The 26,727-nt window shown below is 38.7% G+C and overlaps 1 protein-coding gene and 1 long non-coding RNA gene across 5 annotated transcripts in view; one reads left to right on the plus strand and one right to left on the minus strand.

Moving 5' to 3' along the window:
- The window catches only part of LOC110346823 (uncharacterized), a 78,928-nt gene extending 78,359 nt beyond the window's left edge, over positions 1–569 (minus strand). The window contains exon 1 of the long non-coding RNA XR_015450156.1: positions 417–569. This is a non-coding gene — a long non-coding RNA (uncharacterized LOC110346823). The remainder of the gene's footprint in view (positions 1–416) is intronic.
- Positions 332–26,727, plus strand: Nol11 (nucleolar protein 11). Of its 4 annotated transcripts, none has more exons than XM_004870251.4 (18): positions 332–629; positions 2,612–2,725; positions 2,838–2,894; positions 4,518–4,666; positions 6,229–6,286; positions 6,602–6,746; positions 8,501–8,689; positions 12,134–12,210; positions 14,620–14,743; positions 15,607–15,692; positions 16,551–16,625; positions 20,752–20,933; positions 22,238–22,363; positions 22,510–22,737; positions 23,578–23,656; positions 24,162–24,254; positions 25,811–25,918; positions 26,172–26,727. In XM_004870251.4, exons 1-18 carry the CDS (start codon positions 489–491, stop codon positions 26,286–26,288), a joined length of 2,148 nt encoding a protein of 715 aa, XP_004870308.1. In that variant the 5' UTR covers positions 332–488; the 3' UTR covers positions 26,289–26,727. The 4 variants fall into 4 exon arrangements, with proteins under 4 accessions (XP_004870308.1, XP_021104288.1, XP_012923095.1 ...); XM_021248629.2 differs by having other exon boundaries at positions 415–629; positions 22,570–22,737; positions 23,575–23,656; XM_013067641.3 differs by having other exon boundaries at positions 417–629; positions 23,575–23,656.

The following is a 26,727-nucleotide window of genomic DNA, read 5'->3' on the forward strand; positions in this document are numbered from 1 at the left end:
GCACTATGCTACATTTCCAGCCCATTTTAACTTTTTTTAATTTTTATTTTGAGACAATGTCTCACTAAGTCGCTAAATTGCCGAGACTGGGCTCAAACTTGTAATCCTCCTTTCCCAACTTTCCAGAGTGCTGGGATTATAGGCCGTAGAGGGTTTTATATTGCTGTTTTGTTTTTTAGTTCATTTATATTCAGTCACTCCTTAAACTCCTCAAATCCCTACACACAGACTGGCAAGCAACAGACTCCCTATGCAACAGGATGGATTTCCCAGGGCCTGGAGCACATCCGGGACTCGAGCAGGCGTGTCCTTGGGAGGAGGGGTCTAGACGCATAGACCAGGCCCCGCCCACCCGGCGACCCGCGGCTCCGCGAGACCCTTTGGGCCGCCAGGGGTCGCAGCGCCCTCCCTCTTACCCTTTCCGCTGTCGCGAGAGAAAGCGCGAGGCCTGCTGGAACTGTGCGCGGCCAGCCCTAGGCGTGCCCAAAATGGCAGCCCTGGGAGAAGAGTTCACGTTGTCTGCGGAAGCTCTGTTCGCGGGGCCTGATGGACTCCTAGGCGTGGAACCTAGCGACAAAACAGACCATTTTCTAGTGACAGACAGAAGCAGGACTGTCGTCCTCTATAAGGTAAGAGGGATATGAGCGCCTGGCTGCCGTGTCGCCCCTTCCTGAGCTAGGAGTCGGAGGCTCGATTTTCTCCCAGCCTCAGAAAGAGATTGTGGATTGAGCTTGATAGAGACACGGCTTGCTTTGTCTAGGACGCTGAACGAGGTCTAGAGTCTAACTGGATTGTTTGGCTGTAGGGAGGTATTTCTGAGTTGCAGGTGGCACAGCGTCACAGTGCACATGGGACAGGCAGGAAAAGAAAAGGAACCTGTGCCTTTGCTAGGACTACTCTGCAGATGGCTTTGCTAAGATCCCCTCCTAGGGTCTTGGGCACCCTGCTGCCCACCAAAGAGTCGAACTGAGACTGAGCGGCTAAAGATGACATTGACGGGGTGGGAACATGTTTTAGCTCTGTGTCTACACACTTTATCCCCCGCTCTGGGTTTTTTTCCTTTTTGCGAGTGAGGCAGAGATTTCTTGTTAATCCAGTAAGAGTCTTGAATTCCGAGTGACTTGTAGTGGGCAACTCTGGTTCACTTTAGGAATCGTGGAGTGTGTCAGGAAATCGTAGGTCCCGCCTCCTTTTCATCCTATTTCCTAATTGAGCACACTTAACTTTGCTTTTGGCGATCCTATAGGAAACAGTTATTTTAATCTGGGCTGCTGAATATATTTTTCTGTGTCGCCAAAAAGTTAACTGTCTGCTTAAAGTTTTGGGGACAGATTGCCCATAGTTTCCCTGTAGTGTTTGCTTAGATTCCTGAGCTAAATCTTGGTCTTTACCTCGGCTATCCAGTGGATTTGCAGTTCCTGCATAGGAAAGCAGTGGCTGATTGGAATTGAATGGACACGATCCTGGGTATCCCCTCTTAATTTAACATGCCCCTGTTCAGACGCAAAATGGAATGATTTTTTAAAATACAGTACACTATTGTTTATTAATAATGTGTTGTCAATTATTACATTTTCATTTTAGAGACTTAATTATATTTTCATACTAATTACTGTTTTAGTTTTTGAGACAGGGTCTCACTATGTAGTTTAGGCTGGTCTTGAATTCACTATGTAGCCCAGGCTGGCCTTGAACTCCCAGTGATCCTCCTGGCTCAACCTCCAGAGTGCTGGGATTACAGGCATGCACCAAGACACCTGGCTTTAATTACATTTTTTTTAAGTTAAAAAAAAAATTTTTTTTTGAGCTGTGCGTGGTGACATGCTGTAAGGCAGGGCTCTGGGAGACTGAGACAGGAGAATTCCAAGTTCTAGCATGGTTTGGGCAGTTTTTTGGGATTTATTTTTTGTTTTTGTTTTTGTTTGTACTGGGAATCGAACTCAGGGCCTTGTACTTGCCAGGAAGGCTTGGCACCACTGAGCTAAATCCCAGGGCCTGGGCAATTTAACAACTTAGTGAGAACCTGTCTCAGAATTTTAAAATTTCTAAAAGACCAAGGATGTAGCTCAGTGCAAAGGCCCTGGGTTCTATCCCCAGTGGGGGGTTGGAGAAGGGGGTCATGTTTTTGAGACTGTCTAGCCCAGGCTGGTCCACAATTTGCAATCCATCCTCGAGAATGCAGGGATTACAGGCCTGTGCCGCCATATCCAACTAAGTTTTAAATTTTTATTTGTGGTAAAGTACACAGAAAATGTATCATCTTAACTATGTTTAAGTGTACATACTGTTCATTTGTATTAAGTGTTTTCACAGTGTTGTGCAGCCATCACCACCATCCATCTCCATAACTCTTTCATCTTGCAAAATTGAAATTTTGTACTCATTAAATAGTAACTGTTTCTTCATCTCCTGGTAACCACAATTCTTCCATCTTTATCAGTTGTGACTATGTTATAGATACTTCATATAAGTGGAATCTACATTGTGACCGCTTATTTTTTTTCTTAAGAAATTTGTTAAATGCTGTCTTTGACATTTTTTTTGTAAATCTAATTGCTTTTAAAGCCAGAAATTGACTTCTTGAATATTTTATTTTTCTTACTTTCATTAGGTTTCTGATCAGAAACCTTTGGGGAGCTGGTCAGTGAAACAAGGTCAAATTATAACATGTCCAGCTGTGTGCAACTATCAAACTGGAGAACATATTGTTGTACATGATAATAAGGTGAGTTTTAAAACCTGTATAATAATATATCCAACACAAGTCAAATAATGTTAGGTTTATTATATGTAAAAAGAGAATGGGATACTTTCTAACTTGTATGCTTTGTTTTCAGGTTTTGAGAATATGGAACAATGAAGATGTAAACTTGGATAAAGTATTTAAGGCTACAGTAAGTCTTTGGATTTTTCCAACATATTTATTTAGCTTATTGGTGAAGGGATCATTCATAGGGTAGTATGTTTTTATCTTTTTGTTGCTGTTGTTTGTTTGTTTGGTACCGGGGCTCTAACTTGGAATCACTGAGTTAAATCCCCAGCCCCAGTATGTTTTTATCTTAATAGCGCTGGAAAAGTAAACCTAAGTTGCAGTCAGTTGGGGGGGTTATTTATTTCTTTTCTTCAATACTGGGTCTTTGCACAGACCCAAACTTTTTTCAGTTTTGAGACAGGGTTCACTAAGTCGTTAAGTTGCCTGAGTTTGGACTAGAATTGATCCTCCTGTCTCAGCAACCCAGAATGCAGGATTTTAGGTGTGCGACACCATGCTTAGCTTGGAATCAGTTTTTCTTTCTAATTATCTTACAATATATATTGATAACATGTCAGTTCATGCACTAATAGATTATAAGGTATGTATGTCATCATTCCATGAGATTGATGATTTAAATAATAAATGATCAATTGATACATACAGTAATATATCAGTTCACAAATGCTTCTGTTTGCAAACAGATTTGGTTTGCAAACAATTCATGTTCAGCAAAATTTTGCTTCCTGTCACAAACTCTGCCTTGGTGACAAACATGACCACAGCCATCCTCCCCTCACATACACAAATGCAGCTATCTTCCCCAAAATTGCAAAATAAATTAAGTTTGTAAACTGAGATACCACTGTATTCCTATGAGTTTGGGTGTTTTGTGTGTGTCCTTCATGAGAACAGATGAACTTGTCCTCTTTCTTCGGATGGGTAGAATAGATCCTACAAGTTTTGTATATTGTACCTTTTAAGAGCAACATAAAGGATAGTTTTTTTAAAAAGCTATGACTAAATATATCGTTTTTACTAATAACCTAAAATGTGTTAATTAACCTTTTTTTTCTGATAGTAAGAAGATCTCAAAACTTCCTTCTACTTTTAAATGTCTAACTCTAAATATGATTGGCACATTTTAGAAATGGCTCACAACAGGATTCAGATATAATGCAGGTGTTGCCTAGACCCTTGAAACATCTATCCAGCTGGCTGGCTAACATTAATGGCTTTATTTGTACCTCTCACCTCTAGTTTTGGGAGACACAAGTTCTCCCCTGACCTCCTTTATGCACAATGGATGAGCCAAAAATGAATAAAAATGGTTACCTGTGGAGGAGAAAAGGACCCAGCGAAGAGAGAATAAGAATAGGATTTAGACTTCTGAATATATTTTTGTGTGTGTTTGATTTTAGAACCATATATAGTTACAAAAGGAAATTAAATCAAGCTGAAAACACATTAGTCTTTTAAAAAATAAGCCTTCTAACTGGATATGGTGGTGCATCACTATAATCCTAGCTATTCAGGAGATTGAGGATTATTGCCAATTTGAGGTCAGCCTTAACAACTTAACCAAGACCCTGTCTCAAAAGAATAAAAGGGGTTGGGAGTGCTCAGTAGTTGAGCACTTGCCTAACGTGTATGAGGTCCTGCATTCCATCCCTATTACCAAAAATAAATAAGCCTTCTATAGGTGTCCTTTTCCCATATGTTAGTTATATATTTTTTAGAATAAAAATATTTTAATGTTTTCCAGTTGTCAGCTGAGGTACATAAGATACACTCAATACAAGGAACAGAACCCTTGGTGCTGTTCGAGGGAGGTGCTGTTCGTGGTTTAGAGGCCTTGCTTGCAGAGCCCCAGCAGAAAATTGAAAAAGTTATCTGTGATGGAGAAGTGATTAAGTAAGTTTCAATACTTGTAAGTGAATTTTTACCAAAATGAAAACGTACTGTGGGGCTGGGGATTTAGCTCAGTGGCACTGCCCCTGCCTCGCAAGTGCAAGGTCCTAAGTTCAATCCCCAGTACCGCAAAAAAAAAATATACTGTGTATTTATTACATTCTTTATTGTGTTCGGAAGTATAAGTATAGTAATAGTAACCTAGGTCTGGGGTTGCAGCTCAGCAGTAGAGTGCTTACCTAGCATGCATGAAGCCCTAAATTCAGTTCCCAGCATCTCACCAAAGGAGAGGAGAGACAGAGAGATCTAATGAAAAAACACTCAGAAGACACTGACCAAAAGAACATCCCCCATGGGCCAGGGATTTAACTCAGTGGTTCCGCCGCTTGCCTTGCAAGCCCAAGGACCCGAGTTTGATCCCCGGTACCAAAAAAAAAAACAAAAACAAAAGAACATCCCCTAAAAGATGCTGGAGTGATAGTGATTAAGGAAACCATGGTCATATGAGTCCTATTCCAGTGACAGAGAACTGGATAGTCGGTCTTTTTTTGGTACCAAGGATCGAACTCGGGATCTTGTGCTTTTGAGGCAGGCACCGGAACCACTGAGCTAAATCCCCGGCCGATAGCCAGTCATTTTAAGCTGAAATAGATAATTCCAAAAGTCCAAAATCTTTTTATAGGGCCGGGAATTTAGCTCAGTACTTTCTCCACCTGGTGCCCAAGCGCAAGGACCCAAGTTTGATCCCCGGTACCAAAAAAAAAACCAAACCAAGATCTTTTTGTTTTTGTCATATTTCCCTGACTGCCAAGTCACAACCTTTTTCTCTAGAGAAAAGTACAACTTGTTATTGAAATCTTAATAATGCTGTGAGACCTCAGCTCATTCCAGATTCTAGAATAAACCTGAAAAAATGACTCACCCAAATGATAGAAGGACATTTCATGATTTCACATCTCTGATCCTCACTATTTCATCACATTTCCTAAAAGTCAAAGCGAAGACTTGTATTTAGTAAGTGAACAATATGGACAATATGGACAGCAGTATTTTAGATTGACCTGATGCATGCCTGTGTGGTGTAAGCAACTGTTTGGGGAAATTCATTAAGTTCTAATCATCACTTTGCCACAAACTACCGGTGCTCCCTTGGTTATAAGGTCATTAGCCTCCCAGTGGCTCTGTCACTTGAAGTAGGCAGATGAGATCCTAAGATTTTCCTTAGTACACTAGTCCCAAAAGTAATTCTGAAAACAAAAGTAATTCTGAAAGAAAGGGTTGGAGGGGTCATTTTAAGTTTGGGAGTCACCACATGCTGTACTCTCACTCTCTCTCGGAACTTGACTGCATCCTGCATTTAGTCCAGACATACCTCTGACAGACTAGCACCTGCTGATTGACTATGGTATAAATTCTGATTCATGTTTTTCTCAACTGATTTTTTTTGGGGGGGGGTACTGGGGATCGAACTCGGGTCCTTGCGCTTGCGCAGCAGGAGGTGAAACCACTGAGCTAAATCCCCAGCCCAACTGATTTTTGTGTTTTGAAATTTGTTTGTTTTTCAGGTGGACAAAGTTTTTCGTGGTATTTAGGCATCCTGTCTTAGTTTTTATTACTGAAAAAGTAAGTGATATCTTCACTTCATGGCCTATTTTGTGAATTTTAAAGTTGCCTGTATTATTTTTAGGACTAAAATGGAACTTTAGTATTTCAGAAGATTCTTAAATTTTTAAAATAGTTTTAAACGCTGTAAAGTATATTAGTTAGAATTATTTCCAAGCCTAAATTAAACTTGTATTTATATCATTTTAAATTTAATTGGACAAGAAATTAAGTACTCATTGAAGTATTTAGAATGGGGTGACTTCTAGTTTTAACATTAAATATAGTTGGTTAAAATGGCAATATTTATAAAATAAAATTACCCTTTTATTGCAGGATGGAAATCATTATGCGTATGTACAAATGTTCAACTCACGAAACTTAAGCAAATACAGTCTCTTGCTTGGACAAGAAGAAAAATCTGTCACGCTGAATTTTACTGCTTATGTGGATCGGAAATTTATCTCTTTAATGTCATTAAGTAAGTTTTCTTTAAACTTCCAGCAATTTTTAATAAAAGGATATTATAGGATAGTGTAGAATCTTGGAATTTTCTGTTATCCTTCCCTTTTTCTGCTAACTGATAAAGATTTATGCTCTTACCTTTTGCGCTTGGCCATGTGTGGTCATGCATTGGGTCACTGGTGCTGTGTTCTGAGGGAGTATTTATGTGTAAGTACTTCAAGTAAAGCACAATTTTTACTTGGAATGTTTAATTTTTTTTTCTTTTTTCTTTTTTTTTTTTCTGTTATTGGGGATCAAACTCAGGACCTTGAGCTTGCAAGGCAGATGTGGTGCTACTGAGCTAAATCCCCAGCCCTAAAGCACAGTTTTCAAACATTGTTTATGTAACTCTCATGTTTTTAAATTTGCCATAAGCAGTAAATAAAACAACACCTGTGAAAAAGGAAAATCTTTTTTATCCTTGTGATAAGGCCATGTTCTTTGACATAGTAACTAGTGGACCATAAAATACCTGCTTGACAATCAGTGTTCTATACCTCTTTTCCACCCATTAGACTGAGTGTGTCTTTCTTTGAACAGTGAGTAAGACAAATGGACAAAGAGTAATAGAGCAGCATTGGCTATGCCACTTACTTTTTGTAGATTTTTTTTAAACATTTTTAAAAATACTTTCAATCTACTTCTACATAATGTTCTAAATAACCCCAGACTTATGCTTCTAGGACAAAAAAACCCAAAAAACCAGCCTTTGTGGTACCCTCTCCTCCAGCCCTTTGTAGATTTGAAGTCATTTTGAAGAAATTATGGAGGAGAAAACAGGAATATTTAGGAAATGCTGGGCACATGCCTGTAATCCCAGGATTTGAGAGGCTAAGGCAGGAAGATTGCCATGAGTTCCAGGCCTACCTGAGCTACACAGATCAAGGCCAGCCTGAACAACAAAGTGAGACTCTGTCTCAAATCAAAAAACAAAAAATATTTAGGAAATATTTCCATATTATCACAGTTATCTTTATGAATTTTTTCAATGTGCAGCTGTTTGTAAAGACTCTTCATTTACTGAAATGAGGTAATTGGCATAAAACATGCTTCATGTTTTAGTATGATGAACATTGAAGGGTGCTTAAATGTTCAGGGCCCGGGATTTAGCTCAGTGGTTCCGCCGCCTGCCTCGCAAGCACAAAGACCTGAGTTCGATCCCTGGTACCAAAAAAAAAACAAAACAACTAAATGGTCATATAAATCTTTCTGCAGCATAACTAGAACCATATAAAACTGGCAGAATTCAATTAACCTACAAAGAACAGCAATTTTATATGGTTTTTCGGGTAAACTGAGTAACAAGAAATGTAATACAGTGATCAGATTCTAATTAATTTCTTGGGCTTCAGGGAGTAGCTCACTGGCAAAGCCCTGGGTTTAGTCATCGGACCCTCTCCCCCCATCCAGCTCTCTAGCGTGGACATATCCTTTTAGTGACTAGATAGTTTTTATTCTTCTCTCCATATTTTTAGGTAATTACAGGTGTATACTGTTTTTATTTCTTGGTTATTATGACTTCTTGCTGTGATTTTTATTACTAATATTCCTCACCCCAATTTTATGTTTGAAGTATCCTTTAAAGGAAAGCATAGAGTGATGTCTTTGTTTTTCTGCTTGGGTAATTTACCACATTGTTAAAATCTTATAAGCAACCTAGTACATTTAATTATAATAGATACAGAACTGTTCTTAACCCACTACTGAACCACAAGTGTTTGTTTCCAACAGGCTCTGATGGGTGTATATATGAAACCTTGATACCAATATATCCAGGTGACACAGAAAAAAATCAGAGATTAGTGAGATCACTGTTGCTGAAGGCTGTTGTGTCTGGTATTACTCGAAATGGTGTCACACTCACTGCCCTGGATCAAGATCATGTAGCAGTCCTAGGACCTCCACTGCCATCTTCTAAGGGTAACGGAAATCCAGTCAATTAAAAAATCCTGGGCTGGGTAGTGTACTTGCCAAATATGGGTCAGGATGGGGGCGTGGGGGTACGTGTGCCTGTTCCTTCAAATTTACTTTTTAGTCTTCCTTTCCCTTTTTTTTTTTTTTTTTTTTTTTTTGTTATTGGGGATCGAACTCAGGTCCTTACACTTGCACAGCAGGCGGCAAAACCACTGAGCTGTATCCCCGGCCCTCCATTTTTTTATTACTACCTCAATTCATTCTCTTTATTATCATACTCATTATTCTTGTAACTTTCTACTTGAATGGGTCTTTTATTCTGCATGTTAATCAACACTTCCTTGTACCATTATCATGACTATGATATCCTAAAGAAAGAAAAACGAAAGTACCTATCAGGCATTTGAAACTTTGGATAGCCAGGCATTGTGGCACACACCTGTAATCCTACCTAGCCCTCGGAAGGCTGAGGCAGGAGGATCCCCATGAGTTTGAGAGCAGCCTGGGCTACACAGTGAATTCCAGGCCAGCCTGGACTACACAGTGAGACCCTGTCTCAAAAAGAAAAAGAAAAGAAAGAAACTTTGGAAAGTCTTCCAGTATAGGATTGAATTCTTACTGATGTCTCATAGCATAGAAATGCACTGGTTTTGGACAGCTTGCAACCTGAGGACTACTAGTATGCTTCTGATCTATGTCAGTACAAGACTGGAAACTCCATCCTATGCTCCAAAACTCAGTTCACCTCTCTACAATCTAGACTCTATGCACTTTTTTCCAGCCTTTTCCTCTAGTTTTGGTGAAGAACACTCTTTATTCAGGCCAGGCTCCTTACTGACTACAGCCTTCAGCTCACCATCTTCACTTGTGTACTTAGTTAGGTTTCCTCTGCTTATTAAGATAGTAGCTAATGGGCCAGGGATATAGCTCAGTGGCACTGTGCCTGCCTTGCAAGTGCAAGGTCCTGAGTTCGATCCCCAGTACCCCCAAAAAATTGAGGCACTGAACTGTTGGATTAACTCTGATGCCATGCACGCTACCATTCTTTAGGTCCTTTTGGGTCTTAACTATTTTTACACTGTGTGCTTCTCTCAGCCTCTATCCTCTCTCTTCCTTGTTCATCCTCTACCCTCTCCCATGTACCTCCTAAAAAACCCAGTACCCTCTGCTAGAGTTTTCTATCTCCTTCCAGGTGGGTTGGTTTTGTTGTTTTTGTAAATACTACTACTTAGTATTTTCTCTCTCTCTCTTTTTTTTTTTTTTTTTGGTGGTTTTTTTGGCAGGTCTCACTATATAGTTTAGGCAGCTTTTGAATTCATGATGTAGCCCAGGCTGGCTTCAAATTCAAAATTCTCCTCCCTCAGCCTCCTGAGAGCTGGGATTATAGGCATGCACCACCACACCCAGCTCAGTTTTCTCTTCTTTTTACATAAATGGTAGCATAAACTGTTATATACTTTACTCACCTACTCACAATGTTTTAGAGATCTTTCTATATTACCATATTATTTTCTTTCTTGCTTTTTTTTTGAGTAGCTGCATAATATTTCATTGGATTCTTTGCAGTATTATCCCTCTCTTAGCTAGATATTAGCCATCCATTCTTTTAATTATATTAGCAGTAAAATTAACATAACATGAGGTTAACCATATTAAAGTGAATAATTCAGTATCATTTAGTACGTTCACCATGTTATATACAACTGCCACCTCTATCCAGTTTTAAAAACATTTTCATCACCCCAAAGAGAACCCTGTACCCATTAAGCCGTTGCTCCCCATTCTCCTGGAATCATACAGTACTTTTGTGTCTGACTTCTTTCACTTAGCATAGTAATATCCAGGTTAACCCACACTGTTTCATATATGAGGTGGTTTTTTGGGTTTGTTGCTGTTTTTTGAGACACAGTTTTGCTATGTAGCCGAGGTTAGCCTTGAACTCCCTCTGTAGCCCAGGCTGGCAGTCCTTCTACCTCGAAAGCACAAGGGTCTGAGTTTGATCCCCAGGACCAAAAGAAAAAAAAGAAGCGTGTACTACCACACCCAGCTTTCAGTATTTTCTTTAAAAAAAAGTTGTTGTTTTTTTTTTACTTTTTCTGGGGAACGATAATCTGTTGTATGTATATACCACAATTTATTTATTCATTGATGGATATTTTAGCTGTTTCAACTTTTGGGTTATTGTGATAATGGTATTTACATGTATTTGAGTACCAGTTTTTAATTCTTTTGAATATAATATTTAACTTTTTTTTTTCTTCAGTATTAGGGAGTAAACCCAAGGCCTAACACATGATAGGCAAGTGCTCTACCACTGAACCACATCTGCTGCCCAATGTTTAACTTTTTTTTTGGTACTGGGGATCAAACTCAGGACCTTGTGCTTGCAAAGCAGGCGGCGGAACCACTGAGCTAAATCCTCAGCCCAATGTTTAACTTTTTGAAGAACTGCTAAAATAGTTTTTAGCTACTTTGTGGTTAAAATTTTTTTTAATTAATTTTATTGGTACAATTTATCATTCATCAGAAATTTGTACCTTTACATAATCTATCTTGATTCTTATTTTTTCCCCATTTGGTTAAAATTTTTAGGTGTTTACCTTTCTGAAGAACTCTGCGGTAGCTGAACAATTTTATATTTTCTTTCTCTTTTTTTTGGTACTGGGGATCGAACTCGGTCCTTGCGCTTGCGAGGCAGGCGGCGGAACCACTGAGCTAAATCCCCGGCACGAATTTTATATTTTCACAAGCACTATTCAAGGATTCCTTTCAATTATTCCACATCTTCACTTGTATTTGCTATTTTCCATATTTTGGATCAAATCCTTTTTTTTTTTTTTTTTGTTACTGGTGATCCAACTCGGCTCCTTGTGCTTGCAGGGTGGGTGACAGAACCACTGAGCTAAATCCCTGGCTATTTTCCATATTTTGAATTATAGTCATTCTTGTAGTTATAGAGTTATACTTCACTTGATCTTAGCCAAAAGGCCAAGAAGCGATATATAGAGTTATACTTCATTATGGTTTTGATTTGCATTTCCCTAGTGATTAGTAATGTTGAATATCTTTTTCACATGTTTGTTGGGCATTTATATATCTTCCTGCAGAAGTATATTTAAGTATTGCTTGTTTTTTTTTTTTTTTTTTGGTACCGGGGATCGAACTTGGGTCCTTGTGCTTGCAAGGCAGGCTGTGGAACCACTGAGCTAAATCCCCGCCCCTATTGCTTGTTTTTTAATTGGGTTGTTTGTCTTTTTGTTGTTGAGTTGTAAATATTCTTTATATATTATGAATACTAGACCCTTACCAGACATATGCTTTTCATTACTCATTTTTATGTTTAGTAGAGCAAAGCATGTGTATTTATCCATGACCTCTCTTGCCCCAAGATATCATGTGTTTATACTTGGAGACTATATCTGAGTTTATATGTTCTATTTTATTTTCTAGAATGCCTCTCCATATGGAACATAAAATTTCAAACACTACAGACTTCAAAAGAGTTACCACAAGGGACTAGTGGTCAAGTAAGTGTTTCCACTTGAAAACTTTAAAATTTAGTTATTGCTGTGCCTGATAAATATTCTGTGAGGGAAGAGATCTCAATATGATTAAAATAAATTTTACCTGAAATATTATAATTTTGTTATTGTTTTAAGAGTTTCTATATATTTGTTACCCGTTTTTTGAGAGTCTATGTAGCCCAGGCTTGCCTTGAACCTGTGGCAATCCCCGTCTCAGCCTCTGGAGTGCTGAGATTACAGGTGTGTACCATCACACCCAGCTCAGTGCTTGTGACTGTATTTGTTACTTTGAAAGGACTAAACTATAGCTAGTTTTAGATCAAGGGAGAACAATCAGCTCCTCTTTTCATTTGATCACTTTGAACTATACCCCAAGGGTGTTATTTTTCCTAGTAAATTAGTCTTTTACGTTGTATGGAATTACTTAAAGAATTAAAGTAGCTGGGTATGGTACCACACAACTGTAATCTCATCATTCTGGGAGGATCACAAGTTCAAGCCCAGTGTGTATAGCTTACTGAACTAGTGAGACGTTGTCTCAAAAATATATTTTTAAAAAGGGGGACTGGGAATGTAGGTCAGTGGGAAGGCCCTAAGTTTAGTCCCTAGTACTACCAAAAAAAAAAAAAAAACTAAACAAGGACCCTTGCCTATGGTCAGTTTAAATTTTAATTTTTTTTTCTTTTTATAGTACTGGAGATTGAACCCAAGGCCTCTACACTGAACTACATTCCCAGCCCTTTTTTAAATTTTTGAGTATTGGTGTAGTGGCACACACCTGTAGTACAAAAGATTAACAGTCATAGCCAGGCTGGGAAACTTACTTGTCTCAAAATTAAAACATAAAGGCCGGGGATTTAGCTCAGTGTTTCCGCTGCCTGACTTTCAAGTACAAAGTGCAAGGTCCGGAGTTTGATCCCCAGTACCCCCCCAAAAAAATTAAAACAGGCTGGGGATGTAGTTCAGTGCTCTCTGGGTTCAATCTGCCCAGTCAAAAAACAAAAGAGACCAGGTTTCTCAGTATACAATATAATTCTCATGTGTATTTATTTAGAGAAATGATTTAGCTCAGTGGTACCATGTCTGCCTGGCAAGCACAAAGTTGAGTTTGATCCCCAGTACCAAAAAAAGAAAAATGATTTATTTTTTTAAATAGTTCTACTACTCTAACAAATTTATTTTTTATTTTCATGTTCTTCCTGCCTCAGCCTCCTGAGTGCTGGGATTATAGGTGTGCAGCACCACATGCAGCTTTCTTTAAGCTTTTTTTTTTTTTTTGGTACTGGGGATTGAACTCGGCTCCGTGTGCTTGTGCAACAGGCAGCGAAACCACTGAGCTAAATCCCCAGCCCTCTTTAAGCTTTTTTTATTGTTTGTCTACCTGTTTTTTCATAATCTTTTAATTGGAATCATAAGCTATAGTGTTTGATTCTGCTTTTTAAATACAATACATCATTGATTACATTTTGTTATAATAACCTTAGAAATTACTGTGTTAATAGCTGTGTAATAGCAACAGGATTAGTTTCAAGTAATTCATTTATAATACTTCAGACTTGACCCTACCCCAGTTAGGAAGTTATACCTATGAGGTGTAATGGAAAAATACGGTGGGTGGTATGTATTTTGGGGGTTTTGGGGTTTTTTTTAGATAGGGTCTCAGTGTTACCTCTGCTGGCCTCAAACTCGCAGTGATCCTCCTGCCTCAGTCTCCTAAGTGCTGGGACTCAGGTGTGCACCACCACACCCAGCTTAAATTTAAATTTTTTATTACCTGAAAGCACTTGGTATTAATCCCCGTTAGTTCAAACACACTTATCCCATTGTTCTTGCCACTTTCTTTTTTTTTTTGTACCGGGGATCGAACTCGGGACTGCTCTTGTAAGGCAGGTGCTGGAACCACTGAGCTAAATCCCTGGCAAAAATTCTTGCCACTTTCTGAAGCTGTTCTGAAAGTCCTCTTTCATGAGTATCTTTAGTTGCACTCTTGAAGCTGCCTTGATGCTCTGATTCTGTCTTCCATGGTCATTTTGTCTTTGGGGAAGAGCTAGAAGTTACATGGTGCCAAATCTGATGAGCAAGGTGGATGAGGACTCACAATGTAATGTTTTCCTGAATCGGCCTTTCCTTTGGATGGCATTTGATAGCACTAGTCACTGTTTTTTGTTTTTTGGGTTTTTTTGGTACTGGGGATTGTGCTTGTGAGGCAGGCGGTGGAACCAATGAACTAAATCCCTGGCCATGTTCACTGTATTTTTGATAACACCCCATATTATTTTGGAAAGTTTCTTCACTTTGGTGTGTTCATTCTCATACTGAGATAGCTCATAATAAGTTACTGTTATAAGGGTTTATTGAGTCAGATTGATAAAAGAAAAATATTTGCTTACAGTTTTAATAACATTTTTGCAGCTGTGGTTTTATGGGGAAAATCTGTTTATGCTACATGGAAAATGTCTAACTGTGGTTCCATACAAGTGTGGATCATCATCATTAGCCGGTGCTCTTGGAAAACTCAAGCATACTCAAGATACAGGTAGAGACTCACTTATATATTTGCTTCATTAATATAAGCCATTTTATTAGCCCCCAGCTTCATATGTAGGCTCTCACAGCCTTCTGTTTACAGTGCCTGTTCTTATTTTTGAAATTTGCTGCTGTTCATTGAAATTTTCTGATCCAGGTAGCTACCTTGGGAACAGTCACATTGCAGATGCTGCTGCACACTGAAGAGCCACACTATTTTGAATCCCAGTGCTTTTCTGACCTTAGAGGCAGTGGGAGAGTGCTCAGGGCAAAATACCTTTACCTTTCCTGTTTACTGTCAAACTTATCTCTTGCCGTAATGTTGCAAGGCTTGGCATATAATTCTTTTTTTTTGTTTGTACCAGGGATAAACCTTTCACTTCGGAAGCAGGCGGCTGAACCACTGAGCTAAATCCCCAGTCCCCAAGACATATAATTCTTGACTAATTATGATTTACTCATTTGAGATTGTTAGTAGAATTTTTTTTTTTTTAAAACAGTCTCAGGCTGGGGATTTAGCTCAGTGGTTCTGCTGCCTTCCTCAAAAGTGAAAGGTCCTGAGTTTGATCCCTGGTACCAAAAAAGAAAAAAAATTAATAATAAGACAGAGTCTCACTGTGTACTTCGGTTTGGTCTTGAATTCACTGTGTAGCTGGCCTGAAACTCAGGCGGTCTTCCCGCCTCAGTTTTCTAAGTGTAGAGATTACAGATATGCACCATTATACCCAATGAAGTTAGTAGAATTACATGGATTTTTAAAAAGCCTCTCTCGAATTGTGCATGAATTTTTTTTTCAATTGTGTTCTTTATTTGATTGGGTAAATAACAGTAGGTCAAAAGATTCCAGAAACTGTATTTTTTGTCTTTACATAGGCACTCAGACCATGCCCCACTTTGTAAACTGGGAAATGTCTCAGGGATGTGGACTTGGATCCCCAAACTCAGAACAGCCAAGAATTGTAAGTTCATTAGTTGAAAGAGCCATGGTAGGATAAATGTTGAAAACAAAAAAAGGCTAAACTACTTTTTCTTTTTTAATGGGGAGGCAGTACTGGGGCTCAAACTCAGGGCCTTTGCACTGAGCTACACCCCCAGCCCTTTTCTTTTCTTTCTTCCTTTTTTTTTTTCTATTTTTTTGAGACAAGGTCTCCCTGTGTAGTTCAGGCTGCCTTGAGCTCACTATATAGCCCAGGCTGGCTTTGAGCTCATGATGATCCTCCTGCTTCAGCCTCCCATGTGCTGGGATAGAAGTGTGTGCCACCACGCCCCCAGCTAAATTATTTTAATGCTGCATATCCATACAGCTCTTACAGCACTGATTAATGAGGGCAGTTTGAGGACTGAACTCAGTAACCTCAGGGCCTTTATTCCAAAATGTTATGTGTATTCTATATTAATTTTTTTATGGGCATGTTTATGATGATAAGGGCCAGGTGTAAAAATGAAACAGATTGCAAGTAATATCTTCCTGAATACTTTTTAGTTTTGTTTTTTGGGGTTTTTTTGGTTCCTGGCCATGAGTACTTTTTATTTTGTATTTAAAAAACAAAACTTTAGGGCTGAGGATTTAGCTCAGTGGTTTTGCTGCCTGCCTCACAAGTGCAAGGTCCCGAGTTTTGTCCCCGGTACCAAAAAAAAAAAACCAACTTGAAACATGCTTAATTTGAAAGTTGGAATAACACCATTTTTCCCTATAACAAAATTTATTTTAACAAATGTGTGACTACAGTGTGTACTAGTCTCTTCAGAGGGTTTTATGTTCTTCCAAATGTTTAGGCCTTTTTTATTAAGACCCTAATCTGTTTACTGAATTCCAGTTAAGGAGAAAAAAAACTGAAATAAGTTTACAGCCAGAAGTTCCAGCATCTGAACAACTTTTATCAACTATAAAGGTAAATAAAAACACTGGAAATATATATTTTTTTTAAATCAAGTAATTAAAGGAAATTCCATCTATTTTTTATTCTACCTTTTTAAACTAGGTTTTTTTTATTGTTACCTTTTAAATATATATAATGATAACGTTCATCGTAGGGAATTTGTACCTGTACATGATATATCTTGCTTCTTTTTCCCATTCCCCTCCATTCCCTTCAACCCATCTTCCCCTCCTTATCTATGTAAGCTTTGTTAGCCAGGGATTTAGCTCAGTGGTGCCACCACCTGCCTCGCAAGCACAAGGTCCTGAGTTCCATCCCTGGTACCCCCTCCCAAAAAAGAAAAAAAAAACAAAAGCTTTGTTTCCAATTTTTTCCTTCTGTTCTCTTTGTTTTCTTGTCCCTTCCTTCCTTCCCTTCCCCCTCCCCCTTTCTCAAACCCCCCCCTCCTTTTTTTTTTTCAGACAGGGACTCACTTTGTAATTCTGGCTGCCCCTGAACTCCCTATGCACCCAAGGCTGGCCTTGAACTCGCAGTGATCCTCCTGCCTCAGCCTTCCCAGTGCTAGGATGCATGTACCACCATGCCTGGCCTCCCCTTCCCATTTGAACAGTTTCTTCCCATTTCCCAATATCTATTATACATTTTGGTCCTTATTTACACTTCCAGTTTCTCACACCAGGGAGATGGTGTGTTATTTAAATATGTGTATCCTATTTATTTCACTTAAGAGTATGGTCTCAAAGTGCATCCATTTAGTTAGAAATGTCTCAGGTTTATCCTTTATGGCAGAGTAGTATTTTATTGTATAAAACAACTGCATCTTTATCCATTCATTGGTTGATAGGCATTTGGGCTGTTTCCAAGATTTAGCTATTAAAAATTGCTTCTATAGGCTGGGGATTTAGCTCAGTGGTTTCACTGCCTGCTGTGCAAGCGCAAGGACCTGAGTTCGATCCCCAGTACCAAAAAAAAAAATTGCTTCTATAAACATGGGCATGCATATATTGTGTGGTAGGATGCTTTTAATTTTGGGGGGAAGATATCAAGAAGGGGAAAGAAAGAAAACAAAGGAAAAAAAGAAAAGACAAGGGGAATAGTTGGGTCAAATGGAAGCTCTAGTTTTAGCTTTTTGAGGAATCTCCACACTGATTTCCGCAGTGGTTGCACCAGTCTGCACTCCTCCCAACAGTGGAGCAGGGTTCTTTTTTCCCTACAGCCCCACCAGCATTTGTTATTGGTTGATTTCTTAATAACAGCCATTCTTTCTGGAGTCAGATGGAATCTCAGTGTTGTTTTAATTTGCATCTCTCAAATGACCAGTAATGTTGAACATTTTTTCATATATTGTCGTTTCTAGTTTTTCATCTGAGAAGCATCTAATCATTTTAGATCCCCATCTTTGGATTGGGTCTTTAAATTTGGGGGGGGGGTCTGATTTTTTTGAGTTCTTTATATATTCTAGATAGTAGTTCTTTTTATTTATTTGTTTTTGGTTTTGTTTTGTATTTTTGGTACCGGGGACTGAACTCGGGACCTTGTACTTGCTCGGCAGGCGCTGGAACCACTGAGCTAAATCCCTGGCCCTTTTTATTTATTAAATTTTTTTTTTTGGTATCGGGGATTGAACTCAGGACCAGCTGGCAAAAAGTTTTTCCCACACTGTGGGTTGTCTCTTCACCCCATTGGTGGTTTCTTTTTCTGTGCAAAAGCTTTTTAATAGTGAGATCCAGTTGTTGATTCTTTGTGATAGTTCCTGTGCAATTGTGGTTTTGTTCATAAAGTCTTTGCCTGCACCAATGTCTCAAGAGTTTACCTATTCTCTCTTCCAGTAGATTTAGGGTTTCTGTTTTAATATTTAAATCTTTGATCCATTTCAATTTTAGTTTAGTGCATAGTGAAACATATGCACTAGTTTTAATCTTCAACATGTGGAAAGCCAGTTTTTCCAGCACCATTTATCAAAGATTATTACTTCCAGTGGTGCAACCACTGCGTCGGGTTGCTAGCCCCACCAGTTGTCAGGTTGATAGCCTGACCAGTCACTGGGGGAAGCCCAGTAACCTGATGAAGGGACATCAGGGGATAAAAGAATAATATACACAAAACAAGGAATAAAGAATAATGACCAAATGATAGGTTTTACTTGGAGGGCCGGAAGTTAATCTTTAGCTCTCTCTTAGCTAAAGACCACCTGATCTTAGCTCTGTCCTGGCTAAGACCAAGAGCTCTGGATTAGTCAGTATTTATGATTATACAACATAGCAAGGGGGCGTGAAGGCAAATGTGGGGAATAGGCACACTAATGCACTGCCAGGCTTGTATAAGTGTGTATACCTGTGAAAACCAAGTCACAGTTAACAAGCCACCTGTGCTATCTTGCAGGTCATAGCTAACAAGCCATCTGCCATTGTTATCTAACAATGTTTGATCTTAGAGAATGGTGCACAGAGTCATGATTCCTCAGCTGTAGTGTTTCCTTGCTTTTTTGTTTTGTTTTGTTTTGGTACTGGGGATCGAACTTGGGTCCTTACACTTGCAAGGCAGGCGGCAGAACCACTGAGCTAAATCCCCAGCCCGGTGTTGCCTTGCTATTAGCGACGTCACAACCTCATCGATCATTGAGACCTCAGTTGTGACCGTTGGCATAGGGAAGTCTATCTCTGTACACCAGCTGAGAGGTCAATTAGCAGTTCACACTTAGGCCTTGGAGTGATTAATAAGGTTAATCAGTAGCTAAATTCATAAGCCACATAAATAATATCTAAAGTCTGCTCAGTGCAGTTTCAATCTGGTCTCCTACAACTATGGAAATCAGTGTGGATGTTTCTCAAAAAAGTAAAACTAGAGGTTCCATTATTCTACCTTTTTAATAAACATTTTTATAACTATAACATCTGTATCATATCCTTTTTATGTATGTAGTACTGGGGCTTGAACCTAGGGCCTTCCCAATGAGCTACATTCCCAACACTTTTTAAATTTTGAGATAGGGTCTTGCTGAGTTGCCCAGGCTGGTCTGGAACTTGTGATCCTCCTGCCTCACCCTCCTGGAGTTCTGGGGTTATAGGTGTGCACCACCACATCCAGCTTTGTGTTATATCTTTTTTTTTTTTTTTTTTTGAGACAGGGTCTTGGTATGTAGTCCAGGTTGGCCTTAAACTGGTGGTGATCCCCCTGCCTCAGCCTCCCCAGTGCTACAATTATTGTACTACCACACCTGGCTTGTATTATAGTTTAAGGTTGTAAGAGTTATCCAAAACCTTGGCTTGACTCTCACTATTGTTTCATGAGATCACTGTTCTGGTATTGATATAAAAACCTCATTGAACTTTGCATTGACTATGTTTGTAATTTACCCTTCTATTTTTATTTTTCAGGTGGAGGTGTTGAGACGGGCTCACTATGTAGTTCAGGCTGGCCTTGAACTATTTAGCCTAGGCTGGCCTTGAATTTGAGGTGCTCCTCCTGCCTCAGCCTCCTGAATGCTGGGATTACAGGCACATACCACCACACGTAGCCTATAATTTAGCTTTCTAAATATTTGTATTTCTAGGTGCTAATTTCTAAATATGGTTTAGTAAATAAATATTCATATACAAATAAAATGTCAGGGGCCGGGGATTTAGCTCAGTGGTTCCGATGCCTGCCTCGCAAGCGCAAGGTCCTGAGTTCGATCCCCGGCACCAAAAAAAAAAAAACCAAATAAAATGTCAATCAGTGCAGTACTACGTTATTGTTAATTTTACTTTGAGCGTAATGAGACTACATTTCATCTAGGCATGGTAGTGTACATCTGTAATCCCAGCCACTCAGGAAGCTGAGGCAGGAGGATCACAAGGTCAAGGCCAGCCAGGGCACCTTAGCAAGATCCTATCTCAAAATAAAGGGGGGGGGGTCTTCTAGGGACATGGCTCAGTGGTAAAGCACCTGTAGATTCAATCCCCAGCATCCCCCCCAAAAAATTAGGATTTTTGAACCCTCGAAGTTTTTTCTTTGCAGTTTTTTCTTAACAAATTACAATATCAACTTGTTTTACAGGAATGTTTATGTTAGTGATTTGAGAAAATGTAGGAAATTTTAAGTTCAAAGTGACATTTAGTAATGTGCCACCCTGAATTCTTCAATTCTGCCCTTTCAGAGTGGTTCAGAAAAACACATTGAAGTAGAACTACGTAAATTTTTGGCGAAGTGGACACCTGACTTTCATACTGCGATTGGGGACATACTAACAGGACTTTTGGGCAGATGTAAAGCAGAACCATCATTTTATCCCCAGAACTGTCTGATGCAGCTTATCCAGACTCATGTGCTTTCCTACAGGTAGATGTTCATGTACCCCTAATTTTACACGCATAACTTTTTTTTTCCCCCATTAAGTTTATTGGTACATTTTAGGTATAAAATACAGTTACATTCATCATTGAGATCTTCTACCATTACATGAGTCTCTTGGTTCTTATTTTTTTTCCCCTTCCCCTGCCCTCCCTTCACCCCCTCCACCCTTCCCTATTTGCAAAGACTTTGTTTCCATTTTTTCCTCTTATATTTTTTCCTTTCCCTTTTTTCCCTTCCCCTACCCCTCCCAATTCCCCTGCTGTTTTAGACCTTTTCTTCCTGTTACACAATATCAGTTATACATTTTTTAAATTACAATATTAAGATCTAGGAGACATTACCACAGATTTTACAGAATTTAAAAGGATATAGAAAGCATATTACAAAAATCTTTTTAGAAATAAATTTGACAACTTCTAAGAAGTACCTTGGAAGACAAATTAATGAAACTAACTCTGGAGGAAATATAAAATTTGAATAGCACCTATTAAAGAAAGTATATTCCTAGCTTGAAAACCTATCTATATGACAACAGCAGGCTCATAAACATTTTAACTGATAAATTATATCAAACATTTAAGGCAGAAAAAAGAAGGAACACTTCTCCCCTCATTTTAGGAGCTCAACATTGTGCTAATCCTAAAACTAGATAAAGATAATAGAAGAAAAAAAGTATGAACATAGACAGAAATTTGTTTAACAAAACAAACTCTTAGGAGTCAGATCTGGCAGGATGTAGAAAGTGGTTTTGTTGTAGGGATGGCAGTGTTGGTTCAGCATTGGAAGATCCACCCCCAAAAGTCATCATTTTAACAGAGGAAAGGAGGAAGCCATATAATCCTGTCACTAGTTGGAGAAAGAGTATTGGACTAAATTCTACAGCTGTTCATGGTAAAAGCTATCAGGAGACTAGAAGTAGAACAGAAACTTCTCAACAGATTAAAGACATGTACTCTATACTTCCAGCGAGAATGCCTTATATGAATGGAGAAGATACAATGCTTTCCCCTTAAGGTGGGGAACAAGGGCACATATGCTTACTCTTTATCTGTCCATTAAACTTTGAAACCTAGTCCCCACCAAAATAGTCTGGCAATAAAATGACACAACTAGGATAGGATTGGCAGGGCAGAAGCAAAATCTTTATATGTAGATGAAATGATCATCTACAGAGAAAATACTAAGAAATCTCTAGGAGCCCCTAGAACTTGTAATAACTCTTTTGATCTTGTCTTTTACAGTTGACATTTTTATTAACATAAAAAATGGTTCTGCTATTTTTGTCTTAGCTTGTGCCCTGGCTTAATGGACACAGCCTTAGAAAAAACAGATGTACAGATGCTACAGCTCTGTCTGCAGCAATTCCCTGACATCCCTGAGTCTGTCACATGTGCTTGCTTAAAAACGTTCTTGAGGTAAGTTAAAATCCAGAGGTCTTTTTCCTTCATTGCATTTTAAATCTCTTATTTGATTCCTAAAACTTTCAATGCTTGGAAAATGAATTTTCCACCAAAAGTTCAAAGAATAAGAATTAACCCATTGCTTTCAATTAATATCATAGCATTGGTGATGACAGTCTTCAAGGAATTAATATCAACATGGAGTCAATTTTTGATTATAGTAATACTGAACAAGATGAGAAAATGGAAGAGCAATCTGAAATTCTTCGAAATGGCTTCAATGCTGAAAAAAACTACAGTAACCATAATCGGGACTTAAGTAAAAAGCCTCAGGATTCAACAGAAGAGACTTCTTCGTGCCCTGTGATACCCAAAAGGGCAGCTCTGCTGTATCCTTTGAACATGGTTTCCCTTCCTCCATGGCTTTCTAGGGACAGAGTCCTATGCCAAGCAAGAGCTAAGGAGTAATTAGATAATTTAAGGATATTCCTTCTTCCATTTTCCAGCTTCCGCTCGAAAATGGATTGTATTCAATTGTACATTCAAATGATTTGCTTAAACTTGTTTTCTTGATTAAGTTTAAGCCAGGCATGGTGGCACATGGCTATAATGCCAGCACTTAGGAGGCTGAGGCAGGTGGACTGCCGCAAGTTTGAAGCCAGCCTGAGCTATATAGTGAGTTCAGGGCCAGCCTAAATTACATAGTGAGTGAGACCTTGTCTCAAAAAAACCACACACACAAAAAGAAGATGTTTAGTTTAGCTATACCAAAGTCAAAGCTCTGTTGAATCTAAAAGGTAATATTCTAAACAAATATTAATTTTTTTTGTACCAGGGATACAACTCAGGACCTTGCGCATACATATATTTAATACTGAAGTATTCCACATTAACTCGAATGATTAGAAAAGTGTCCAGTGATTGACATAAGTAGCACTTTTGCATAAGTTAGGAAGGAAATTACTCATGTTCTCAGTGGACTAACATATATATAATTTTATTTATTTTACACCCCTGGTATTGTGGGTCAAACCCAAGGACGCTACCACTGAGTGATATTCCCAAGCCTTTTTGTTTTGAGTTAAGCTCTCACTGAATTATCCAGGCTGACCTCAAGCTTGGCAGTCCTATGTCAGCCTCCCCAGTAGCTGGAAGTACAAGCGTGCACAACAATGCCCAGCTCAACTTTTATTTATTGAAGTAAGATTTTTTCCTTTAGTCCCAAGTAGAAATGCCATTCTTCATTCAGCATACAGTGAGACGTTTCTTCTGCCTCACTTGAAGGATCTCCCCGCACAGGATATCACTGTAAGTGTTCTTGGAAGTCCTATAGAACTTTATTTTTGGTGTTAAGGTGTGCAGCTTCACTCTGACCAAACTGTTGGGGCATTCTAACCCTTATCAGATTCTTTATGTAAATAAGATGTGCCTGGTCCTCATGGTGAAAAATGGTGCCTAGGGGACTAGAGTTGTTTTTGGGTGGGTGGGAGAACTTGGTGTATTCCTTCACCAGGCCTACAGTCCTGGTTAAGCCATCTAAGTTATGAATGAGTAGACACTAAAAACAGTTGCTGAGAGAAGAAATTCTCTTCTCTCTTATTTACAAACAGCATAAATTGCTTGTGAAACCAGATGAGCTCCTCAGTGTTGGCGGAGACTTTTTTTATTTCTGGGCCCCCAGATATCTGGCATAATTGCTTGCTGTGTAGTTAAATCGAACAACCTCTGAAATTTCTTTCCAGTATCTTTATTCAATTTATATGTAGGGAAAAGTATTCTGCCAAAATAATAAATTGACTTTTTTTCCTTTTAGCTATTTCTCCAGTATTTGTACTTCCTTTATCTGAAGTGCAGTGAGAATGCTACTATGACTCTTCCTGGAATACACCCTCCAACTCTGAGCCAGGTCGGATCATTTTTCACTTTGCACAAGAGCTTGTGTACATTGTCAGCATCTGGAATTAGTAACTGATTTCTCCTTGTCCCTTCCATGAGGAGACTATGTGAATCTCTTCCCTCTTTATATACACAGACCATAGGCGATTTAAGTAGAGGTCTCAATTTAATAGATGCTTTTGCAGATCCATAGTTTTATGTTATACAGTCTAATTTCCTGATTCTTCATTATGACCCTTTCCAAGAATTTCCTCAGCTTTGTTGGGAGAAGACAAAGAGGGTTTATACATGAGCTGGGGATTTAGCTCAGTGGTGGTGCGCCTGCCTTGGAAGTGCAAGGTCCTGAGTTCAATCTTCGGTACCCCAAAAAAAGTGTTTATAGAGGTGGTAGGAAGGCCGGGGATTTAGCTCAGTGGTTCCGGCGCCTGTCTCGCAAGCACAAGGTCCTGAGTTCCATCCCCGTTACCATAAATAAATAAACAAACAAACAAACAAACAGGTAGTAGGCAGTCCCCCCTAACCTCAAAAATAAGAATGTAAGCACAGTGTGGTGGCACACTCCTATAATCCCAGCAGCCATACAGTAGTGATCCCAGCACATGGGAGGATGAGGCAGGAAGATGCTCAGCCAATGAGTATCTTTGTATAGATATCTTTTTGGTGGTTTGGCTTGGTTTTGAGACAGGGTCTCACTATGTAGCCTAGGTTGGACTCACATTTGCAGTGCTTCTGCCTTAGTCTCTCAAATGCTGAGATTCTAATCCCACCACGCCCAACAAAAAACAGCTTTTTATATTTAGGAGTGAACAGCTGTTGGATATATTCCCACAGTTGAAGTTCCTGGACGAAAGGGTGCATGTGTTTTCAGTTTTCAGAATGCCAGACTACCTTTCTGAAAAGTTGTAACCACTCCCACCACCACAACGAAGATTTTTGAGGCCTTATTTTTCCCATTCTTTCTGTCGCCTGAAATTGTCAAGCTTTACTCTTTGCCAAATAGGTAACAAATGTTACCATATTTTAATTTTTTCCAAGAGCTATTAAGTTCTTTGTCCTATTGTATTTCTTTTTTTTTTGCTTATAAAGCATTCATTGTATAAAGGAAATTAGTCTTTTTTATCAAATACATTAGAGGATTTTTTCCCCCTATGATTTATCTTTTTATTCTCTTCAATATAGCTTTTGAATTTTCGATATGGACAAATTTTTATGCTATTGAAATGTATTAAGCTTTTCCTTTATGGCTTATGTCATGCTTAATGCTCTTCCCACTCTAAAATTATAAAAATAGTTGTCCTGTTCTTCTCTAGTACATTCCATTTTGGTTTCATTTTCTGTGTCTGACTCTGTTTTTTATTTTGACACAGGGTCTTGCTATGCTGCAAAGCTGGGCTCACTACCCTCCTGCCTCAAAAGCAGAAAATTTTCAGAAATTCATCTCTAAATGAGGCTTTTATGAACACTTATTTTTCTTGTACCAGTTTATTATAATTATGGGTTTTGTAATATAAATTAACCTAAAATTAAGCTTAGTCTTAACTTTCCTTTTTCTGTTTCTCTCTTCAGATTATGGATTGGATATGCCTACTTCTAGATGCTAATTTTACTGTTGTTCTAATGATACCAGAAGCAAAAAGGCTACTGATAAACCTTTACAAGTTTGTGAAATCCCAGGTTTGTGATTATTTAATATTTACTGATTCTATCTGTGCTTCTAAATTACAATTTATTCTTTTAATTTGTTCATAGAGGGGTTGTTGGTCTGCTCAGTGGTTAGAGTATGTGCTTAACATGCGTAAGGACCAGGTTCAATCCCCAGCACCCCAAGACAATTAATTATTCATTGAAAAGTCATAAGTAATCATGGAGAACTTATTTCTATGTAGAAATTAGGGTAAAACTTACTCTGAAACTTTTTTTTCTTCAGATAAGTGTTTATTCTGAGCTCAACAAGATTGAAGTAAGTTTTCGGGAGATACAGAAATTAAATCAAGAAAAGAACAATACAGGATTATATTCAATTGAAGTGCTGGAACTCTTCTGACATTACCAGTATTTCCTTCATAGACATTTTATGAAGCTTTTATGTGAATCTTCCACCTCATCCAGCAAGAAAGGTTTTGTTTGTGACCATCTCCCAATATCAAGAGGAAAGTGTCCGGGCCAGGGATTTAGCTCAGTGGTTCCTCCGCATGCCTCGCAAGTGCGAGGTCCTGAGTTCAATTCCCAACACCAAAAAAAGAGGAAAATGTCAGTGAGTACCTGGATCATCATGTGTTGATGTTCCTCGGTAGGATTGTAGGCTTCCTGAACCTGTTCTAGACCGTAGACATTGTGGAGAGGAGGTTATGAACTTTTTAAAATATGTGACTGAGCTGACTTTAAGTAAACTTACTTGTATATTGAATTGATAAAAGTCTAATTTCTTATCATGTGTTTTGAATAATTTTTCTTTTAATAAAAAAGCCACCTTTGAAACAGAA

Source organism: Heterocephalus glaber, unplaced genomic scaffold (assembly GCF_053883595.1).
Source record: "Heterocephalus glaber isolate CG9 unplaced genomic scaffold, H.glaber_assembly_v1.0 deba00000937, whole genome shotgun sequence".
Taxonomy (NCBI): domain Eukaryota; kingdom Metazoa; phylum Chordata; class Mammalia; order Rodentia; family Bathyergidae; genus Heterocephalus; species Heterocephalus glaber.